The sequence below is a fragment of the Podarcis cretensis genome (genome assembly GCF_951804945.1).
Source record: "Podarcis cretensis genome assembly, chromosome: 17".
NCBI lineage: Eukaryota > Metazoa > Chordata > Lepidosauria > Squamata > Lacertidae > Podarcis > Podarcis cretensis.
The window spans coordinates 11,042,449-11,065,117 of NC_137187.1; the positions used below are offsets into that span (position 1 = coordinate 11,042,449).

The following is a 22,669-nucleotide window of genomic DNA, read 5'->3' on the forward strand; positions in this document are numbered from 1 at the left end:
CACAGATTTTCTGGGCTGCTTTTGAGGAAAAACTTGCTCTGTTTGCACTACATCTTTTTTTGGAAATTGTTGTGTTAGGTCAAAGGGAACATCTAGTATGTGCTCTTACCCATGAGTTGTGTGACAGGTTTGTAATTTTTGTTAAGTAGGCATTTTTGTGGCCAGTGTTTACCATGCCCAGGCTCAGTGCGGACCTGCCGTGAGAGAAAGTTAAATATAGGGAGGGAGTGTAATGTAATGTAATGTAATGTAATGTAATGTAATGTAATGTCAAGTGAGGGACATTGGGGAAGTGTGGCTGTGGCTTCATGTGGGACACAAGGGCATTTTGTGGTAGGGGAAGGAGGTGTGTGTGAGAGAGGCAAGTACAAACCAGGCCTAAGCCACGAAATGTTTACAATTCAGGTAGGCAAAGTGGTTTAGAAGATAGGTGTGGAAGGAGGCCAGGAGATGAGGAAAACTATTTGGAGAGGCATGGTGTGGAGAAAATAATATCTGAGGTGCACAGCTGTATACGTAAACAAGGAGTTAAAAATATAAATTATTTATTTTTACATTTTATGGATTTAAATACATGTCAGCACTCCTGATTCATATTGGGACCAAGGCGCTAGCACAGGAAGCTTAACTCATCCTTGTGTGCCATTTCTCTAAATAAATGCACCTCGGAGCTGCCAGTTGCCCATTGGGCAAAATGTAAGCAGTGTATATGGTACCTATATGGTGGCGCTGTGGTCTAAACCACTGAGCCTCTTGGGCTTGCCAATCGGAAGGTTGGTGGTTCGAATCCCTGTGATGGAGTGAGCTCCTGTTGCCCTGTCCCAGCTTCTGCCAACCTAGCAGTTCGAAAGCATGCCAGCGCAAGTAGATAAATAGGTACCGTGGTGGCGGGAAGGTAAATGGTGTTTCCATGCACTCTGGCACTTGTCACGGTGTCCTGTTGCACCAGAAGCGGTTTAGTCATGCTGGCCACATGACCCGGAAAGCTGTCTGTGGACAAACGCCGGCTCCCTCCGCTGGAAAGCGAGATGAGTGCCACAACACCATAGTCACCTTTGACTGGACTTAACCGTCCAGGGGTCCTTTACCCTTACCTTTTTACCTATACACAGAGGAAGCATTTTAACTGGGAAAACCGCTGAGAGGAGGGGAGTTGTTATCATTTCTCCAATGCCACGCACTTGCTCCAGTTATACACACGTGTCCATTGCACTTTTTAAACTTTATTTTATTGCATTGTATAAAAAAACTGCTGGAATTCTGATCTCAGATGTAGCAACACCGAGTCTGGTTTGATCCTGGAGCTAAAGTTGGTGTGGTATGTCAGTCCAGTGTATGTTCTTAAGTTCTACACGCTGACTTATTTCATGCTGCATGTTTAGTCAAAATTAAAACCTGCTAAGTTCTTTATTCAAACATTTTTGGGACAGCAGACTTGTGGACTTGCTCCACTCTGCTGGTAATTTCTAAAGAGTTAGTTAAATTCGTTTTAAACAGAGCCAGCTTCTTGCAAAGGTCAATCTTACATGGTTCACAAACTACTGCGGAGCAGAATCATTTTCTTTTAGAATCCTGTTCTTTCTGTAAAGAGCTCAGGGTGGTGTATCCTGTGAAAGTAGGTCAGAGTGAAAGAATGTTTATATTTTTGGGGGGAGTGCAGCTGTGGAAGGGAATATTATACAGATGTGGAACGTGTTTTGTGTGTGCATGTGGGGAGATGTGTGCTGTTTGTTGATTGGGGTGATTGCCACGCCCACTTTGGCCACACCCACTTTTGCCTTGGCCACGCCTTGCATGTCATATGGCCAATTTAGGGTCAGCTGGGAGGGATTCCATCTTTTGGATTCCTCATCCCTAACCCCATCCCTTATCTGTCTCTGTCTATCTATCTATCTATCTATCTATCTATCTATCTATCTATCTATCTATCTGTCTATCATCTACTATAATTAAGTTGTTTAGAGGTAGCATAGTGTAGCGGCCTTGTTTGACCTATGAACCAGGATAATAATAATAATAATAATAATAATAATAATAATAATAATAATAATTTATTATTTATACCCCGCCCATCTGGCTGGGCTTCCCCAGCCACTCTAGGCGGCTTCCAACAAAATATTAAAATACCGTAATACATCAAACAGTAAAAGCTTCCCTAAACAGGATTGCCTTCAGATGTCTTCTAAAAGTCTGGTAGTTGTTATTCTCTTTGACATCTGGTGAGAGGGCATTCCACAGGGCAGGTGCCACTACCGAGAAGGCCCTCTGCCTGGTTCCCTGTAACTTGGCTTCTTGCAGTGAGGGAACCGCCAGAAGGCCCTCAGTGCTGGACCTCAGTGTCGGGGTAGAACAATGGGGGTGGAGACGCTTCTTCAGGATAGTCCCAGTTCATATTTTTGCCTCACTAGGTAGCCTTAGGCAAGATGCTATTCCCCAGCCACCATCTGCAATATAAGGATAATGCTAATTTATTTAAGGAGTTGATATAACGGTTGTTAAGGTAATGTGTTTGAAATGCTTGGACTCTCAAAGCACTATAGAAATGCTAAGTTGTTGCTTTCCTTATTGGAATTTTCTTTTTGAAGCGAATCATGAAAAAGGAAACTTAAGGATTTGGACTTTTGACACTTTGTTAATTTTTGGGACCCACTTCTCGATTAAGTTTGCATTTTATCCGTTCCGTCTCCCCTTTCCATTGGTCAAAACCTTTTGACAAAGGAAAAAACAACAACACCTTTTAGAATTCACAGGCTCTGGAATTCTCCCTTGTTATGAAAGCCTTTGACTGTAGGTCACTTAACTGTGTACCAAAGATAAACTCTTCACAAAGGGCACACTGTTTGACGCTGCACCTGGTATCGCAATCGCCCGACATGATAACGTTTGCTAGAACAAACTATACTGGGAAGCTTTTAGGTTTTGCTTCTGCATAAAGGCCTTCCATTTATAACAGCTATTATCTTTGTGTGATCCATCTGCCATAAAGGGACCACTGTTTACAGAACATAAAAGAATATCAGTTATTTAACTGCAACCTTATTCATTGCCTCGATAAGCCATATTGTACCCCATGTAGGTGCTATCGGGTTGCAATGGCACTCACACATACATACAGTGAACTATGGCTTCATCTACATGGGATTCTGCTTCTATTCGCAGCAGAATCCTATGTGTGGTTACTCAGGGTGATATTCAACTATGTTTTACTCAAGAGTAGACCCACTGAAATGAATGGCCATGGCTAACTTAGGTGCATTAATTTCAGTGGGTCTCCTCTGAGTAAAGGTTTGTTCAGTACATCCTTTGGACATAAATGCTGGTATGTTCAATGGAACTTACTCCTGGAATTGCCGTTTTAGAAAGGATACCTAGATTTAAGCAAGCCCCAGTGTGGAATGAGAACTGCACAATGCAACAGAAAAGTAGAGAACCATGGAAGCCTATAGGTGTAAGATAAAAATATTAACAAATTGATTAGTGGATTTCCTGGTGCGTTCTGAACATTGTATTCTTTGTGGGAAACTATTCGACGTATTAGTAACAGAAGATTCAAAATCAATATGCTGATGTAATACTGTCCCTAGCGCAGCTGCTGCCAAATTAAAACTGCTTCTTCAACTTCTCATGCATTAAACTTGTACTGATAATCAAACTTGAGGTGAACAGCTAATCACCGAAATCCCCCCTCTCTCTCATTAATGTCATTTTTCATGTTAAGCAAAAAGGCAGGTTGCAATCATGAGCAAAGTAATGGTGAAGGGGACGGTCTGCTTACCCCCCCCCCCTTTTTGGACATCTACATCCTTGCCTTGGTTTTGCTTACAAGTTGTCCTTATATCCCTCTTCCCCCTCCCTACACAGGAAGACACACCGATCCCTACATACAGGTCCCAATATCTTTCCTCTGTTATCATAAGAGAGGCAGCTGTGGAGGGGAGAGGGAACAGTTTTTAGTGAGGGGGGGGGAAGAGAGAATTAAATATCCCTTATTTTTCTATAGGGCTCTGCTCTGTGTACCTCCCTGAGACCCTAGGGTATAGGGCAGTATATAAATTCTAATAATAATAATAAATAAATAAACAATACTCAAGACTGTAGCCTTTCAAAGAAAGCAAATAAAATAAAACAAAACAAAAAACTTTCAAAGAAAAAAACCCCCTAGGGAAATCTTCCCCACAACTGCAAGCAGCACATAGTGCGGCCATAAGAAGTATACAGTGCACATTGTGGGAATGTTCAGGGAGGCAGGAGAGGATATATTATTAATATCCTTCCTAACTTGCGTTAGCAAGTTCCTTGAATTAGCAGAGTTTACATTCCCCCTTTAACGCACAGCATATAGCTGGTTGCAGGCTTGTGTAAGCCTCTCACTATCATACAATTCAATACTGGTAAGTTCTCTTTTATTCCTCTTAAGAAGAATAAAGACACAACAATCTTATTTAAAGTCAATAAAAGTTTACTTATATCAGTTCACAGTTGGATCCCTGAAGGCCGACTTAGTTACAAATATATACGTACATGTGGATCTACCCCATATGTATGGGGGAATAATCCCAGTGACTGCAAGCTAACAGTCACTGCAGTTCACACAATGAAAGGAAGATGGAAAAAGAGAAAGTGTGGCAGCATGCCTTGTCCTTTTATTACCTGGACAGGTAAGGTCATGCCTACCGCTAGTCACATGCAAAAGGAAGGATGTTCCAGCCCAGGAGGAAACAGGAAGTTTTCGACTGGCTGAACCAAACATCCACTATAGGAAAACAAGGAATGTTGTACAGTACTTGACTGCTTCTAGTAGATTACATCCCACATACATCTTCCACCAAAAAAGCTAGTCAGTCTTGCAACATACCAGTAAATGGCTCGTGCATCCTAATTGTTAGGTCATTAGGAGATTTATTGGTGTTAAGCCATAGTACTTCACATGTTGATAAAAATGATCTTTCTGTGAATTGGAGGTTTGGGTGGTTAAAGATACACGCAGGGTTTAGCTAAGATTTTTATCCTTTTATATATATATTTCTTAGCTAATGCATTTAAGGACTTATGGGGAACTCTGCCTTTTCCTCCTTTCCCCCTTGCCTAGGTGATCTTTGCTTTGAATCAGACTCTTTTGCAGCAAGAGAATCTCCGAGCAGGCAGCCTGCAGATCCCTTATACAACAGAGGACCTTATCAAGCATTACAACTGTGGGGACCTCAACTCCATCATCTTCAATCATGACACTTCTCAAGTGAGTCTTGCCCCCGTCCCCTCATGCTTCACACATAACTGTTGACCAGCCTCTCCTGCTAGCTAGCCTGTATTCCCAACAAATAAGAATATTTATAAGGAAGACTTTTTTCTTTTTGCAATTTTAAGTAGTGTGGATTTTTTGCCTGTTTGTATTGCAGTCCACAATTCTCCTTCTACAAGTGTCTTTGCTGCTGTTTCATGATAAGGTTGCCTCTGATATGTTAAGCAGACAAGATGGAGGGATGGTGATAATAATGAGGGCACTGAATGTTTTTTGTTGTTGTATGAAAATAAAATTGACACCTTTGGTCAGTTTGGTACTTGGGGTTAATACTGGCTCTTCTTTGACCCACCTGTATCAAAAAACAATTTGAAAGGGTAAGGTGAAGTTAGGGGACGGATGTAAGTTCCAAAATGGTGTGTGTGTGTGTGTGTGTGTGTGTGTGTGTGTTAGCTTCCACATTCTTGCCAGCTGAAACCATTGCTGTCATTCATGCTTCGGTCATGTCAAGATTGTGAACTGCTCTCATGTGCTCAGTTTGGGGCTCCCTTTGAAAGTGGTCTAATATATGGGTAGGCAAACTAAGGCCCGGGGGCCGGATCTGGCCCAATTGCCTTCTAAATCTGGCCCGTGGACAGTTTGGGAATCAGTGTTTTTACATGAGTAGAATGTGTCTTTGATTTAAAATGCATCTCTGGGTTATTTGTGGGGCACAGGAATTTGTTCAAAAAGGTAAAGGTAAAGGTACCCCTGCCCGTACGGGCCAGTCTTGACAGACTCTGGGGTTGTGCGCCCATCTCACTTAAGAGGCCAGGGGCCAGCGCTGTCCGGAGACACTTCCGGGTCACGTGGCCAGCGTGACATCGCTGCTCTGGCGAGCCAGAGCCGCACACGGAAACGCCGTTTACCTTCCCGCTGGTAAGCGGTCCCTATTTATCTACTTGCACCTGGAGGTGCTTTCGAACTGCTAGGTTGGCAGGCGCTGGGACCGAGCAGCGGGAGCGCACCCTGCCGCAGGGATTCGAACCGCCGACCTTTCGATCGGCAAGTCCTAGGCGCTGAGGCTTTAACCCACAGCGCCACCTGCGTCCCTTAGGAATTTGTTCATTTCCCCCCAAAACATATAGTTCGGCCCCCCACAAGGTCTGAGGGACAGTGGACCGGCCCCCAGCTGAAAAAGTTTGCTGACCCCTGGTCTAATAGATCCATCACAATAACTACTACTCATCAAACAGGCATGGCTTGATATGAACATTCCATGTGTTTTGATATTAGCACTAGTTATACCAGTATGATTCCAGGACCAATCCAAGGTTCTAATTTTGTCCTACTGAAGCCCTCTGTGTCCTGAATATCCTGAGGAATGCCCTTCCCCTCCCATATGCTCTCTCAGTCCCTGAGCCTCTGCTCCAAGTGCCATCTTTTTGAGAACTGAGATTGTTCAGAACCTTTTATTTGATTGTGGCTTGAGAGCAGTGGAATGCTTTCCTCCCAAGTGGTTCAGTTATGTGCCTCTTTACGTCTCTCTTTGGAGACATGTAAAAAGTCTGTTCCCTTGGCTTCCAAGAGTGAAGTGGACTATGTTTTTTTTGACTGTCTCTTTCTGGTTTTGTTTTAAAATGGTTTTAATTTTTTTTGAAAGGCATGAATGCCCTATAAATAGTTGAGAGCCTTTGATTAGCTGATGATGATTCAACATGCCAGCTGGTGGCATGGTTAGATATCTTGGTATTTGTCAGCGGTTTTGCCCCTGTGGGGCATTGTACAGGCGTAAATGGCAGGAGTTTAGCCCAGCTCAGGCCAAACCAATAAAAACCAGGGATACTAGCCACAGCATTCAAGGAAGCATTCTTGGACCAATAGACAAGACTGCATCAGCTGATACTACATGACCCCCTATTAAAAAAAAATAAAAAATACCCTGTTGCACTTTTTTGCTTGTCTGAGCATCAAATGGATTTAGTCTTGTCACCCAAAATTTCTCTTGTATTTTCTCTACCACTCTTGATTGCACAGGAGCCAGATTTGACAATATAGCTTTCCCCCCAAGTTCTGTTAATTTTTTAATTTTAAAGTGTTTTATTTCATTGCAAATGACAGCAGACTAGCAAATTTGAATCTGCCCAATTAAAACCTCCCCAATTAATAAAATCCAAAGTTTTCTCTATGTATTTTGTTACGTTCTGCTTGCTTCTATGGAATCAGTCATAGCAGCCACAGTGTAATAAAGATGATATTCAGAAATGAGCAATTGGGTGCTGGCAAAGCGATGGATAGGTCAAAGGCAGTTTGATTTATGCCTTGACTGGCTGTCTCTGGTTGCTAATGGAAAGTCCCAATATGCTGATAAGCGATGCAGTTTAAACACCTTCTGCCATGTGGCTTCGTATAGATAATTTCCAGTCTTGCATTTTAGAGCCACTTAGCCCTGGGAAGAGCTGGCAACAGCAGGCAAATGCTGAATGTGGCTGGATGAAAGCACACAGCCAATGCAAGTCTTGCTTTCTTCTGCATGAATTGCAAAGAGGGAGCTCTGCGGTGGCAGCAAACAGTGTGTAAACCTCACCTTTTAGGTCCTCTTCTTTCTTGTGCCAGAGCCTTGCATCCTGTGCATTTTCTTTCTTTCTTTAATACTGTTTTTATCCTGCCCGTCTTTGCTTAGGGCAAATCCACCAACCCTTACAAGGAGCAGACCTAGCAACCTATGAAAAAATGCAAGGGTTGGTTGATTTGCCTGTTAGTTATTGGGTATGGGAGTACAGTGGTATATTGTTATATGTAGACCATCTTGCAATACAGAAGCAACTGTTTGTTAGAAGCACCTACCATTGCAGCATTATAAGGCGCTGTGGTCTAAACCACTGAGACTAGGGCTTGCCGATTGGAAGGTTGGCGGTTTGAATCCCCGCGATGGGGTGAGCTCCCGTTGCTCGGTCCCAGCTCCTGAAACCTAGCAGTTTGAAAGCACGCCCCAAAGTGCAAGTAGATAAATAGGTACCGCTGTGGCGGGAAGGTAAATGGCGTTTCTGTGCGCTGCTCTGGTTTCGCCAGAAGCGGCTTAGTCATGCTGGCCACATGACCCGGAAAAACTGTCTGCGGACAAACATCGGCTCCCTCGGCCAGTAAAGCGAGATGAGCGCCGCAACCCCAGAGTCATTCACAATTGGACTTAACTGTCAGGGGTCCTTTACCTTTACTTTTTTAAGCTATAGAGCAGATGAGAGAGGACAACCTGTGCTATGTCTGTGGCTCACTTAGACAACTGGCAGTGTGCTAATTCTAACCTCCCAAACCCTACACAACCTATGCTGGATGTGCCATGTGGAATGCCTTGTTCAGGGAGCTGCTGTTCTGTGTTTCTTCCTTTTTTTCGGAAGAAAGAGCTGTTAGAGCCTTATGTGTCTTGGCACCCTTTACAATGGATCATGCTCTTTAGGGAAGTCTTGTCATGTTTGAGGGACTAGGTAGATGTTTCTGACCCACATCCATTCTATAATTATATTCAGTGCCCACTTGCAGTGGTGACCAGTAAATCAGAACAGGTACAAGGAAAGGTTGAAGGTGATGACATTACGTTATGTAATTTCCTTGCTTAAAAATATCTGGAGGCACAGGTTAGCCATAGCTTTATGCTCCTGTAACATCTAGTTGGGCTCTACTATTCGAGTTTTATTTGCATTCCCTTTCCCTTTTAATTTGTACTTCTCCCTTTCTCACACAGGTCCCAAATTTCATCAATTCCACTCTGCCACCTCACGAACGCATCACGGCTCAGGAGATTGACAACTACTTCCGCCAGGAGCTAATCTACAAGCGGAATGAGAGGATGGGCAAGAGAGTTAAAGATCTACTGGAGGAGTATCCGGACAAAAGTTTCTTCTTTGCGTTTGGAGCAGGTACGTTTTGCTTGCTGTGGTTTTTAAAGGTCAAATGGCAGTCACATTGGCCTGGCTGGTTCTTCTTGATCAGGCATAGGCAAACTCGGCCCTCCAGATGTTTTGAGACTACAATTCCCATCATCCCTGACCACTGGTCCTGTTAGCTAGGGATAATGGGAGTTGTAGTCCCAAAACATCTGGAGGTCCGAGTTTGCCTATGCCTGTTCTTGATGCTGCTCAGACACAATATTTTTGTAACACTATGTGCTGAACCATTGGGACTTCGATTCAGCTTGGCATTTTTGCATAGCACCATCCACTGTTTACTTGTACCAAAAACGTACCCCTCTTCTGGATAATAATAATAATAATAATAATAATAATAATAAATTTTATTTATAGCCCGCCCTCCCCAGCCGAAGCCGGGCTCAGGGCGGCTAACAACACTAAAATAGTGCACCATTCTAAAAACATTATAAAAATTAATTAAAATCAAAATTGATGGCAACCATAAATGGTTGTTGGAAATACAACTATTCTGTTCTTTTGGCTAACTGTGTGCTTCAAATCTGGAAGTCATTGCTTCATATCCAGCTTTTTCTTCTGATGCAAATTGAATAAGACAAGACATTTCTCCCTTCTTAACAGTGTACGGAACCATTATTTTCCATGTAGCTGTCTAGCCATTGCTGCGGCTTGCTATTTATAAACCATCTAATAGTTGTTCAAATCTTTTCCAGTCCGGAAAAGAGTATTAAATATATGTGTGGAGAACTTTAAAATGATTTGTCCTTGTTTTTTTCTCCTTTCTTTTTTCTTGCTGTCATGATTATAATGCCTTTGATAGCTTTTCGTTCCCTGTTTGGTGTTGAATCTCTATTGTGTGTGCAAATTACCAGATGCCAAGATAAGTCAACTCTACGATTCATTACACTTGTATGTGGTTTAGTAGATATCTCGCATGTCTAGTATTCTGACTGCCAACTTGTTCTCGCTATGTGAAGTTTCCATAAGAAGCTTTTCTAATTCCACAGTACCAGCAAAATGCATGTGGGTGTTACTCTATTTTTAGTGAATGTCCTGAAGGGTCCAGTAAGATTTTAGCACGATCCATAAACGGTTATTATTAGGATGGTGGTGGTGGTGGTAGTAGTAGTAGTAAATGCTATCTGATTAATCCTTCAAAGAGGCTCATCTAGTTCATCTTCTATCTAGAGGCTCATCTAGTTCTTCAGGAGCTTGTTACTGCATTTCTGACCCAGAGGAACCTCCTTGCTCCTCTACAAACCAGCAGATCTCCTGGAGGCCTTATTGCTCCTATCCTCATTAGAATGAATGATTATGGCACCTGTCTTGTGTATGCTTACCCTCATAAAACCTCCAGGCAGGGGCAAAAGTAGACTTTATTTCACCCGGGTCAAAGACCCAGTTTAGCACCCCTCCACATGCATTAGCGTACACACACACACAGAGAGAGGCTGGGCGCCTCAGTGGTGCCCCTCTGGACCCTTCCCCCTTGCTAGCCCCCCAGCCCCATAGCTATGGCTCTGCCTCCAGTCATTCTTGTACATTTTTGGTAGCGGGGGCGGGGGAAGTGTTTTTATTCATTTGAAAAGAAATGCAAGAAATTGATTTCAGTTTGATTTAAATATATATTTGGTTTTAAACGTTTTTGTTTATAACCTTAAGTGGTCTTCATTCTTGATGGCATTATATGTTGCTTCAGGTATTTTACAGAGACATGATAAACATTGCATTTACTTACAGTGGTACCTCAGGTTACATACGCTTCAGGTTACAGACTCCGCTAACCCAGAAATAGTACCTCCGGTTAAGAACTTTGCTTCAGGATGAGAACAGAAATCGCGCAGCAGCAGCGGGAGGCCCCATTAGCTAAAGTGGTTCTTCGGGTTAAGAACAGTTTCAGGTTAAGAACGGACCTCCGGAACGAATTAAGTACTTAACCTGAGGTACCACTGTATTTTTAAAACAACCATTAAAGGCCTAGAAGGCGAAGACTCGCAGGATCGAGGCAGTTGGTTTAACCGTATTAAGGCCTAACAAGGCATGGTGCTATGCTAAGAGCATCAACTAAAGTGCTGTGGTTGCAGGAGGTTTTGTTTGTTATTTTGGTTGGAAAATGTTTACATGCCAGGGAGATTCAGAATATTACATTTGCTTATTTTTTACGTAATTGCTATTGGTTTGTGTACACTGTATTTATTACAAACCTGTGTTACTTTACATGGGTAGGCATTTCCTTTTGTTTATTGAAGTTTGCTTTGTAATGGTCTGATGACTGGAGACAAATAAACTAACCTGAATCTAATTGTTAACAGGTGCTGCAGGGTGTTTCAGTTTTCATCAGGTTAAGTGGGGGTGGGTTATTAACAGTGTAAAAAAATAAAAATGCCACAGCATCCAAAGTAACGTATTTATCATCACATCTAGCTTGGCAGTGAGCTTTACATAGTGGGTTTTACATAGAGGGTTGCTCCATGTCTCCGAGATGAATTTATAGACGCTGATGAATCTCATTGTTCATCTTCTGATTCTCCTTTCTCACATTTCCCTTCCCTTATCTGTGTTCATTTTCTTTCTGGATCCTTCTCTCTCTTTCTCTGTTTTATTACATAGCGATCGTATGCATGCGCGTAATCAAAAGTAAGATACAGTGGAGCGTACTTCAGTCCCTGGTAAATGTGCGTAGGATTCAGTTGCTAGAGGAAAATTTCCTAGGGGCTAATTCTCTTGCTGCAGAATAATCACAGGAAAGGATATTGTTTAATTAAGCAGTTAATTTGAAGAAGGTAGGAAGGAACCACTTCCCCAGTAATTTAAAGGTCTTAGTTGCATGCTCTCTTTTTATGGTGGCTGTCATAACTGATGCTGTTGTATGAGCAGCAAATATAGGACTTGTTTCTGGGTGCAATTCAAAGTGCTAGTATCAAAAGGTTGTATGGTTTGGGCCCAGGAATATGGAATGTGGGACAGGGCCTTTTCAGTCATGGCACCTAAATTCTAGTTACCTTGACTGGGCAGAGTTCTTCTTCACCTAGCCTTCTGGCTGATTTAAGGCCCCATCCTGCTGCTGTTTTTAGCTGGTTGTGGGTTTGAGGTCTTGGCTTGCTTTTATAAATTCTATTGTATTATGTTTTAAGTTCTGATTAGGAGATGCCACATAGGGCCAACAAGCAGGATACATATATCAGTCTCCCCAGTGCTGTGTGAACTGGCCTTGTGCATCCAGTTCGAGGATATACCTGGACTGTGAACTGCAAAACATTGCATCAGAATCAATCCTTGGTGAGGTCAGGCTTAAAACTGATTAGATTGAGCGTGCTGTGCCAGTTTGCATATTGCTGAGTTCTTCAGGACTCTAGTGAGGAACCTCAAAGGAAACACAGTCCAAATTCCCCGACTTTCCCCAGAATATGCAGTGCACAGGTTTTCAATCAGTGTGCTGTGGCACCCTGGGGTGTCGTGGGCAACACTGGCCTCTGTACCTCTTTCCTTCCCTTCCTCCTCTGATGCCTACTTGCATCTCTGCCTCCCAAAGGCTTGCACAGCTGTTTGTTGCAGCAGCCCTGGCTACAAGCTTTGCAGGCAAATGGTGCCTCTGGGGCTGGCCAGGGGTGCTGGTTGCCAGGAGCTGAGGTGTAGGCAAGCAAGCAGGCGATGGAGCCAAGCCAGCCAGCCCACCAGCCCTTGCTGTTGGGAATGGACGGACAAGTCCTAGGCCCTTATGGGGCAATGTGAGGAGGCACCTCTCTTTGGGGCAGGGGTGGGGGCAGCTCAGAGACCAGGGTTGGCAGCAGCACGACTCTCAAGGAGAGGGAAGAGGAGAGGAAAGGAGGCTGAGGGAGCACTCCAGAAGGAAAGGTGTTTGAAAAAGGGTGAGAGGCTGCAAGCTACAGGCAAGGGTGACGTAATGGGGCTCCTGAGCCCCACAGGAGTGCCGCAGAAAGAATGTACAGTGGACACTTGTGTTGCGAACGTGATCCATGCGGGAGGCACGTTCGCAACCTGCAGCGCTGCGTCTGCTGATGAGCGGGTTGCGATTCAGCGCTTCTGTGCATGCGCAACTGCCTAAACCCAGAAGTAACGCATTCCGGTACTTCCGGGTTTTGGCGCATCCGTAACCCGAAAAAACGCAACCTGAAGCATCTGTAACCCGAGGTATGACTGTAGTTGGTCAAGGGAGCCGTGGACTCAAAAAGGTTGAAAACCTCTGATGTACAGTCACACCTCAGGATTAATACACTTCAGCTTAAATATTTTCGGGTTGCGCTCCGCAGTGACCCGGAATTAACGGAGCGTGTTACTTCTGGGTTTCTCCATTCGCGCATGTGCAGGCGCTTAAAATGACGTCATGCACAGAAGCGGCGAAACACGACCCACGCAGTCGCGTCTTACGTTCGCTTCAGGATGCGAACGAGGCTCCGGAACGGATCCTGGTTGCATCCAGAGGTACCACTGTAGTGCATAGGAAAGTTGTGCCACATCCATCATGACCAAGTGGCGTGGAATAAGAGCTGGTCCATCTGCACAGACAGCAGAGTGAAGTGGTAAAACAAATGGGCTGCAGGTAGGAGAAGCTCTTTCTGAACGCGCTTGCTTCCCTCTATGAGAAATACCAAACCAACAAACAAAAACAAGCATGAGAGAAGTCCTACCTCAGTTAATTTACTCCAGGGAATTTTCAAAAATATAACACATCTAAAACTTGAAGTAAGACTTCCATTTTATACTGTTAAAACACGAACCCCTCCTCCATATGTAACCAGGAGGAATGACAGTCTTAATTCCCCCCATCAATACAGTCATATCTTGGGTTACAGACGCTTCAGGTTGCGTTTTTTCAGGTTGCGGACTGCCGAAACCCAGAAGTACCGGAATGGGTTACTTCCGGGTTTCGGCAGAAGCGCTAAATCGCGCTTTATGCATGCGCAGATGCGCCGAATTGCAACCCGCGCGTGTGCAGACGCACTGCTGCGGGTTGCGGCTGCTGCAGGTTGCGAATGTGCATCCCGCACGGATCACGTTCACAACCCGAGCGTCCACTGTACTGTGGTACCTTGGGTTACAAACGCTTTGGGTTACAAACGCTAACCCGGAAGTAGTACGTCGGGTTAAGAACTTTACCTCAGGATGAGAGCAGAAATCGTGCAGCGGCAGTGGGAGACCCCATTAGCTAAATGGTACGAACAGTTTCAGGTTAAGAACGGACCTCCAGGACAAATTAAGTTCTTAACCAGAGGTACCACTGTATATACAAGCAGGAATGACAAGCCCAGCTCAGCAGCTCTCTGTTTTGTTTAGCCATTTCTGAGAGGCAGCAACATGATAATGGTGGGATTGTTGCAGCGGCACCCCCCCCCCAAAGCAGGCTTATGCTTCATGGAGGCAGATAGTGCATTCAGAGCTCCAGAGTTCATGGAAAGGCCACTCAGCCTAGACTCCCACAAAGAGAAAAGTGCTGAGTCACAATTCACCTGACATCTCCAGAAAAAGCAACTTGCTAACAAGCTCCATCTGAGACTTTTTGGAAACCAAATCAAGCCAGGAGAGAAGGAAGTAGAAGATTAAATTAGAAATATGTCGTTGGGAGAGCCAGGGGCTCGATCTGCCCACTCCCCCCCTGCAGGAGTTTCCCCACCTGCTTCCCTGCATAGCCCCCTGATTCTAAGGACATCTACTCTTCTTATGCTCCCCCCAAAAATATTTAAATCACGTGGTCCTTCACCTGTGCCTTTGCTTCTTTAAGCCACTTCCTCTTCCTCTAGTGAATGACAACAGAGAAGGTCTGCTGAAATTCATATTTTTTGTGCTTTAGGCAACTGGGATTGCAAAGAGGAAAGAGCCTCCATAGTTTTTCCACATAAAGCAGAGAGAATGTCTAAGGGAAGCAAGAAATTGCGCTGTTCTCCTGGTTCCATCCCTGTGCCCACTAGAGTGGTAAAGGCAGGGCTGCCCCCTAAAAAACATTTAGGGCTACTCTCATTTTGACTCAAGAAAACCACCATTTTATAGTTCAGAACAGGAAAAATAAATACAGTAAATGGACAAAAGTACAAAGAGTCATAAAATGTTTAGGGGCATGCGTCCCCCTGCATCCCCCCTGAAAAAAGCACTGGGTAAAGGTAAAGTACCCCATGATGGTTAAGTCCAGTCAAAGGTGACTATGGGGTTGTGGCGCTCATCTCGCTTTCAGGCCGAGAGAGCTGGCGTTTGTCCACAGACAGCTTTCCGGGTCATGTGGGCAGCATGACTAAACCACTTCTGGTGCAATGGGACACCGTGACGGAAACCAGAGCACATGGAAATGCTGTTTACCTTCCCGCCAGAGCGGTACCTATTTATCTACTTGCGCTGGTGTGCTTTTGAACTGCTAGGTTGGCAGGAGCAGGGACCGAACAACGGGATTCGACCCGCTGATCTTCTGATCAGCAAGCCCAAGAGGCTCAGTGGTTTAGACCACAGCGCCACTCGCATCCCACCAGAGTAAAGAGATCTCAAGCAGCATCGATTTCCTTCTCCCAATACTCAAGTAGTGATGACATCCTCCATACCTCCTTTCCTTCAGGATACACCAAGAATTCTTGACACAGTCTGCACTGCAGCTGACAGGTGGTGGTGGACAGGGACTCCTGCAACAGCAACATTAGGCAGGAAAACACAGCCTTAGCCCTGAGCTCCACAAATGCTTGCGTCTCAAGGAGAGTGGCTGCACTGCACAGAGCAGATGCTTCTGTCAAGGCCTCTGGCGCTGTTAACATGCCTTTGTGCCTTTGGTTTTCTGTGAACTCATAGGTAGAAACTAATGGTGCTGAACTTGCAACCCATGCCCTGTCTGAAATCTAGCCTTTATTTCTCCTCTCTCTTTTAATAGGTTGCTGACTAGGGACAAACTGTTCTTAAAATATATATATTTTGAGGGGGGGGGGAGGAACAGCTGTGCAATGTTCCAAGGAGCACAGAGAGGTGGAACAAAAAACATGCCTTCGCTTAGTGTCTGAGCATCTATTTACAATTGATAGATTTAAAATATTTATACTCTACCCTTGACAGCAGGCCTCCTAGGCAGCTAACCGTAAATGAAAACTAATATATCCTGTTCAGTTTTCCAGCCAGCCAGCAACATCTTCTTTCAATATACTCCATTCCATCTCTTCATTTCTCTCCTTCCCCAAACACTGAGCATGCTCAGTTCTTAATTTTAAATCCCTTTTAATACCCCTGCCTAAATATTTCTAGTACTGCTGATAACTTTTGGGTTCCCCCTTCTTTATGAGGATGGTGATCTGTTGGCTGCAAAAGGAATGGCACACAGAGTTGGGTTTGCTATTTTGTGTGTATGTTTGTGTGGTAAAGGTAAAGATAAAGGGACCCCTGACCATTAGGTCCAGTCATGGCCGACTCTGGGGTTGCAGCACTCATCTCGCTTTTCTGGCCGAGGGAGCCGGCATACAGCTTCCGGGTCATGTAGCCAGCATGACTAAGCTGCTTCTGGTGAACCAGAGCAGCGCACGGAAACACCGTTTACCTTCCCACCAGAACAGTACCTATTTATCTACTTGTACTTTGAAGTGCTTTCAAACTGCTAGGTTGGCAGGAGCTGGGACCGAGCAACAGGAGCTCACCCCGTCGCGGGGAGTCGAACCACCAACCTTCTGATCGGCATGCCCAAGAGGCACAGTGGTTTAGACCACAGCGCCACCCGCGTCCTGTTTGTGTGGTAGCACATGCTCAATGTCCACGCAGTTTGCTTATTAGGTACAGCAATGGAAATGCACCTCAGATGATAGTGGGGTCAGGAAATTCTGTGGAAATTTTCTCCTAGAGGTAGTAGAACTAAATCATCATCACTCAAATGATTAGCATTTATAAAACGTTTTAGTGTTCGAACTTGTAAAGGTTACAACAGCCTCATAAATTAAGTCAGTCTTATTTAAACGTTGCAGAATTAGGGGTGGGGACTGTCAGTGATTGGCTTATTTAAGGTGACCTCCTAGGTTTATGGTGCAAGTGTGATTTCCTGATTTAGAGTTCAGTTTCTTTAATCATTGTGCTCTACCAGCTACTAGATAACTTGCTATCAAATGAGCAGATTACATTGTTTGTACTAATACTTTGCTTAAAAGCTGATCATAGAATCGTGGAGTTGCAGGGGACCCCGAGGGATGCAGCAAATATATTTTTACACCTATAGGACAGCATTACATTGTTAAATTCAGCCATGAGTAATGAGGCTAGAAAACATAATCCATCCTCTCATGGGGACACCAGTCACTCATCTAGTGCATACCTCCCGATCATTCAGTTATTAGATTGTTTATTAAAAAGTCTCCTGTGACGCTGCTGTTGTTTAACATGGGTAATACTATTTGCTACCCTTCATTATGCTACCTCTTTGTGACAGTGATAATAAATCAGCATAGTAGGAAAACCAATTCTTTGGTATTGACTCTAAAGAGTTATTTCTACCAATAAGCAGAGGCAAAAAAAGACTTGTCGCCAAATGCATGCTTAACAGGGAGCCTGCAGACAATCACAGTTATCCTAATGAGGATGAAAAAATTTTGTATGCAGCTCTAAGGTTCAGTTCCCATATGGGACAGCTGCATATTCCTGCATTGCGTGGGCTTGGACTTGATCAGGGGTCGGCAAACTTTTTCAGCAGGGAGCCGGTCCACTGTCCCTCAGACCTTGTGGGGGGCCGGACTATATTTTGAAAAAATAATAATGAACGAATTCCTATGCCCCACAAATAACCAAGAGATGCATTTTAAATAAAAGCACACATTCTACTCACGTAAAAACACGCTGATTCCCGGACCGTCCGCAGGCCAGATTTAGAAGGCGATTGGGCCGGATCCGGCCCCCGGGCCTTAGTTTGCCTACCCATGGACTAGACACTAGATCCTCAGGGTCCTTTCCAACTGAAATCTAGGTGCGTGATCTTCTTTTGAAGAAAAGTGGGTTTGTAATGACCAAGCATAGATTCTTGCAACTGGCATTTGTGTGATTTGTTTTGATTGTGACTAATAGCTGCTGTAGTGAATCAAGGCTCTGAAGGGAGCGGCATCTAACTGACATAGTCCTGATAGATCTCATAACACCTCCTGGTTGTTTGTTTTTGCTTGGTAATTGTGCAGCTGATAACTTGCCTGCCTATACATCCTGTATAACTTGACCCAGAATGTAATAATCAGTAGTGTGCCACTAGCAGGCCTGAAAGTGTCTATTAAAAAGAAGAAGCTGGCATGTTGGGTGGATTCCTTTCCCTCCCTGCTTGCCCCCTAGAGTAGAAAGTCCGCCCCGCAACACTGATTCCCTCCATCCGCTGCTGCGTTCAAATAGTGACATCATCCCAAGGCTGGGAGTGTGGATGCAATCCAAGCTACAGCTGACAAGGGCAGTGAGAATCCTGGAAGTACATCATCATTGTTCAGGGAGCACAGTCCACATTCCTAAGCTCTTGAGTGGCTTAGGGAAAAGCAGAAGGCATTACCATGGAAAACAAATACTAAAGTGAGTTATCCCACAGTTGAAGTGAAGATGCCTCTCCCGTTGTTTTTGGGTCTAGTTAAGGATATCTATATAAAAAACTATTCTAGGGTGCAGAAGTCATACACTTCCAGTTTAAATCCTAAAGAGAAACAGCTCTGGGTAGCAAATGTTTGGAGAACCATGATTTTAGGAGTACAACCTAAAATAGAAGCTGTGAAACAGCCCCAAATACACTGATATTCTGGCTTCATTTTAAATGCTGACTTTTTAGCGTGAAGCAGAAGTCTGCAAACTTCCACCTCCCCCCCCCCCCCCCGCCTTTGGACTTTGGAAATCGATCCATTGTCAAGTCTTGAAATCGCAAATCAGACTCTCTCTCTCTCTCTCTCTCTCTCTCTCTCTCTCTGTGTGTGTGTGTGTGTGTGTGTGTGTGTGTAAAAGAGAACCATGAAACCATAGTGTTTATTTGAGCAGAGACGACCAATCTCACTCCATTTCTATCTGGATTAGAAGTTTGTGTCTTACTAACTCTCTGGTATAGTGTCTGGCAGAGCTCATACACGCAAGAAGCTTCTCCCCCCCCTTTTTTTTCTTTTTTTTTTTTTGAGTTTGAACAGAAGAATAGAGATTCATGGCTGCCTACCCACTGCCAGAGTAAATTGACCTCTCAAATCCATCACTTCACCTACATGGGGATAATGGAGAGCCGAGTACAAAAAGAGGAGGAGGGGGGCTTACTGATGGGACAAGAGCTCAGGGCTTTTCTCTTTGGGGGCATTCAAGTGTGTTAGGCCAAAATAGAAAACAGGTGAAAGAGGCCTACGCTCCCTATCATGCCTCTGTGGGCAGAGCCCCCCATCAAGAAGGACTGTTTGATCTTACACTTTGGGAGGGTGAATCCCCCCTCACTCACAGTTGTTTGTGGCTTCTTCTTTTTCTTTAAATAATTCAAAAAATAGTGTGAGGATGGATTTCTTAATTTTTAAAATTCAACATAGAAATTGTTCTGTGACTGCTGGAGGACTGGGGCTGTTGCCTGTGCTTTGGGAACAGAAGCAAAGTATTAATGCATCTCTTATTTGCTAGACTTGGGGGGAAAAAGGAGGTGAACACTCCAGCCATACAAAGAGAAGGTCCTTGCCCCAGTTTAATTTTATTGTCTTATTCTGGGGGCGGAGAGAGATGGGTTACTGCAAGAGGGTATAATCCTTCGGGTGTATAGTTTGTCAAGTACTGGCACATTGTTGAGTGGGGAAATAATGAAAAATCTCATTATATGCATTTTAAGAACCCCTGGGTCAGGGAGGGGGGCGGGAATGCTTTGCACACGTGCGTTTTTTTGTGTCTGCTTCATTTTCCACTTTGTACTTTTAGTCCTACATTTTCCCACAATTGTTGAGAATGTTTCTCTTTGATCTTGAGGCCCGATCAGTTACTCCTTCTTATTGGGGGGAAAGACCCTCTCTTTTTAATGACTTCCTTCTCAAAGGCACAATGCTATTTAGCTTAAAAGGTGTTTAATGCAGCACTGTGTATCCTTCCTCAGAAGCAAGTCCCGCTGCACTGCATGAGATTTTATTCTGTGTAAGTGTGCATACGATAACAGACTCAACTATGCTATCAAATAATCCTGTGGTAGTTTAAAGACAAAGAGGGAACTCCGTACTGATGAATGTAACATTTGTGGACCTCTTTACATTAAACTATTCGTTCATCGGTTCTTTCCCCCAACAAATATAATCAAGAAGTACTGTATGCCAAAGGTAGTATAGATGCTTTCTTTTTATTCTGTTTTAAGATATAAGACTAATGCAACAATTTTGCAACCTCAATAATTTATCTGTAACTTGGAAAACTTGTGATTCCATTCTCCTGTGCAGTTTGGTTTGATCTACTGTATTGTGTACTCCTAAGGTCAATAAGACAGGTGTTTATCTAGATTCTTCATTGGCACTAATCTGAACTGTATGCAATTTTGTTATTTGGCAGCAGAGCTTAATACTCTTCTTCCTTGGCTATAGGTCATTTCATGGGCAACAATACAGTGATCGATGTTTTGAGGAGAAAAGGATATGAAGTTGACCATACCCCTGCTGGACATGCCACCAACAGGTAACAAACATGTCTTCAGTCTTTATCTTTGTGGGATTAATTATTTCCTGGTTTCAGGGCACGTGATGCAACCATATTGATGAAGATAAACAGGTTGGAATCAGTTCTTGGGTTAAGGACACTGCCTTGAGCACTATGATGAAACAAGGACAGAATATTAATCTAGAGACTAAACCAATCATTCAATTAAAATATATAACCAGTTGCCATTATTGTATATCCAGAATAAATTACGCAAATTTATGCATCCGTGGCACTCTGGTTTCTTCCATTTTCCTTAAAGGGCTGTTGAAATCACTTGATTGACATATACTTAGTTACTGGTAGCAGATTGTGCCACCTGTTCACTTGAAAATATGCTGTCTGAAGTGATAGGAATATTTTTCTGAGTTCATGTATCTGTGATGATTCATTCTCACACTGAAGTCATGACTTGGTGTTCCATTCACCAAGTCAGTATCACAGATGTGTGAGCTAGTCACAAGACACAAAGGTACAGGGGTGCCAATTTGAATAAAATAAGGGGGGTTGCAAGTAAGCCTCACCCTGCATAAACAATCACAAGATTTGAAGTGCTGCTCTTACATTGTGTATTGTAAAGGTAAAGGTACCCCTGCCCGTACGGGCCAGTCTTGACAGACTCTGGGGTTGTGCGCCCATCTCACTTAAGAGGCCAGGGGCCAGCGCTGTCCGGAGACACTTCCGGGTCACGTGGCCAGCGTGACATCGCTGCTCTGGCGAGCCAGAGCCGCACACGGAAACGCCGTTTACCTTCCCGCTGGTAAGCGGTCCCTATTTATCTACTTGCACCCGGAGGTGCTTTCGAACTGCTAGGTTGGCAGGCGCTGGGACCGAGCAGCGGGAGCGCACCCCGCCGCAGGGATTCGAACCACCGACCTTTCGATCGGCAAGTCCTAGGCGCTGAGGCTTTAACCCACAGTGCCACCTGCGTCCCTATTGTGTATTGTAGGGTGCCTCTAATATATGGATTTTTATTGGTTTGTATCTTCCAGATTGTGAGCTTCCGTATAATAGGGCTATCTGTCAGATTAAATGCTTAATTGAGTAATCACCACCCTCAAACAAATTTAATCTTTTTTTTTAAATAATGTATGATCAAACTCAGAAAGTAGGTGCCTTGTTGAGATATTTGGGAGGAAGGGTTGAATACAGAATGAATGAATGAATGCATGAATGAAATATTGGAGGAAATGTAGGTAACTTAAAATTCAGTAAGTGAAAACTACTACTCAGTGTGAGGAAAAGAGGTTGCCTTTTAAAAAAATTTCCCCATTCTGTATTATTGTAACTCACCAGGGCAAAGTTACCTATAAAAATAACCAGTGCGCCCTTAACTTTTTTCAATTAAAACTTTGAACTAAATAAATAAAAACACTTGACGTTACTGATTTCTCTTTCAAAGATCAATTGTAGATAAGAGCCGCTTCATTATATCTGCACCATCCCAAAGTGAACAGGAGCTTTTACTAGCTTAGAGTAGGAGTGATTACATGTTCACTGACATTTCCACAGAACAAAAGCGAATATTCCCTTTAACTTCTGCTACCTCTTTCTGCGGGACACAGGTGGCGCTGTGGGTTAAAGCCTCAGCGCCTAGGACTTGCCGATCGAAAGGTCGGCGGTTCGAATCCCTGCGGCGGGGTGCGCTCCCGCTGCTCGGTCCCAGCGCCTGCCAACCTAGCAGTTCGAAAGCACCTCCGGGTGCAAGTAGATAAATAGGGGCCGCTTACCAGCGGGAAGGTAAACGGCGTTTCAGTGTGCGGCTCTGGCTCGCCAGAGCAGCGATGTCACGCTGGCCACGTGACCCGGAAGTGTCTCCGGACAGCGCTGGCCCCTGGCCTCTTAAGTGAGATGGGCGCACAACCCCAGAGTCTGTCAAGACTGGCCCGTACGGGCAGGGGTACCT

At 44.2% G+C, this 22,669-nt stretch overlaps 1 protein-coding gene across 6 annotated transcripts in view; it reads left to right on the forward strand.

Moving 5' to 3' along the window:
- The window catches only part of TRABD2A (TraB domain containing 2A), a 114,806-nt gene that overhangs the window by 84,916 nt on the left and 7,221 nt on the right, over window positions 1-22,669 (forward strand). For 5 of the 6 annotated variants that reach the window (XM_079959541.1, XM_079959542.1, XM_079959539.1 and 2 more), the window contains exons 3-5: window positions 5,090-5,236; window positions 8,961-9,135; window positions 20,652-20,742. In XM_079959541.1, the coding sequence (XP_079815667.1) occupies window positions 5,090-5,236; window positions 8,961-9,135; window positions 20,652-20,742 (413 nt within the window). The remainder of the gene's footprint in view (window positions 1-5,089; window positions 5,237-8,960; window positions 9,136-20,651; window positions 20,743-22,669) is intronic. The other variant, XM_079959543.1, reaches the window with a different exon arrangement.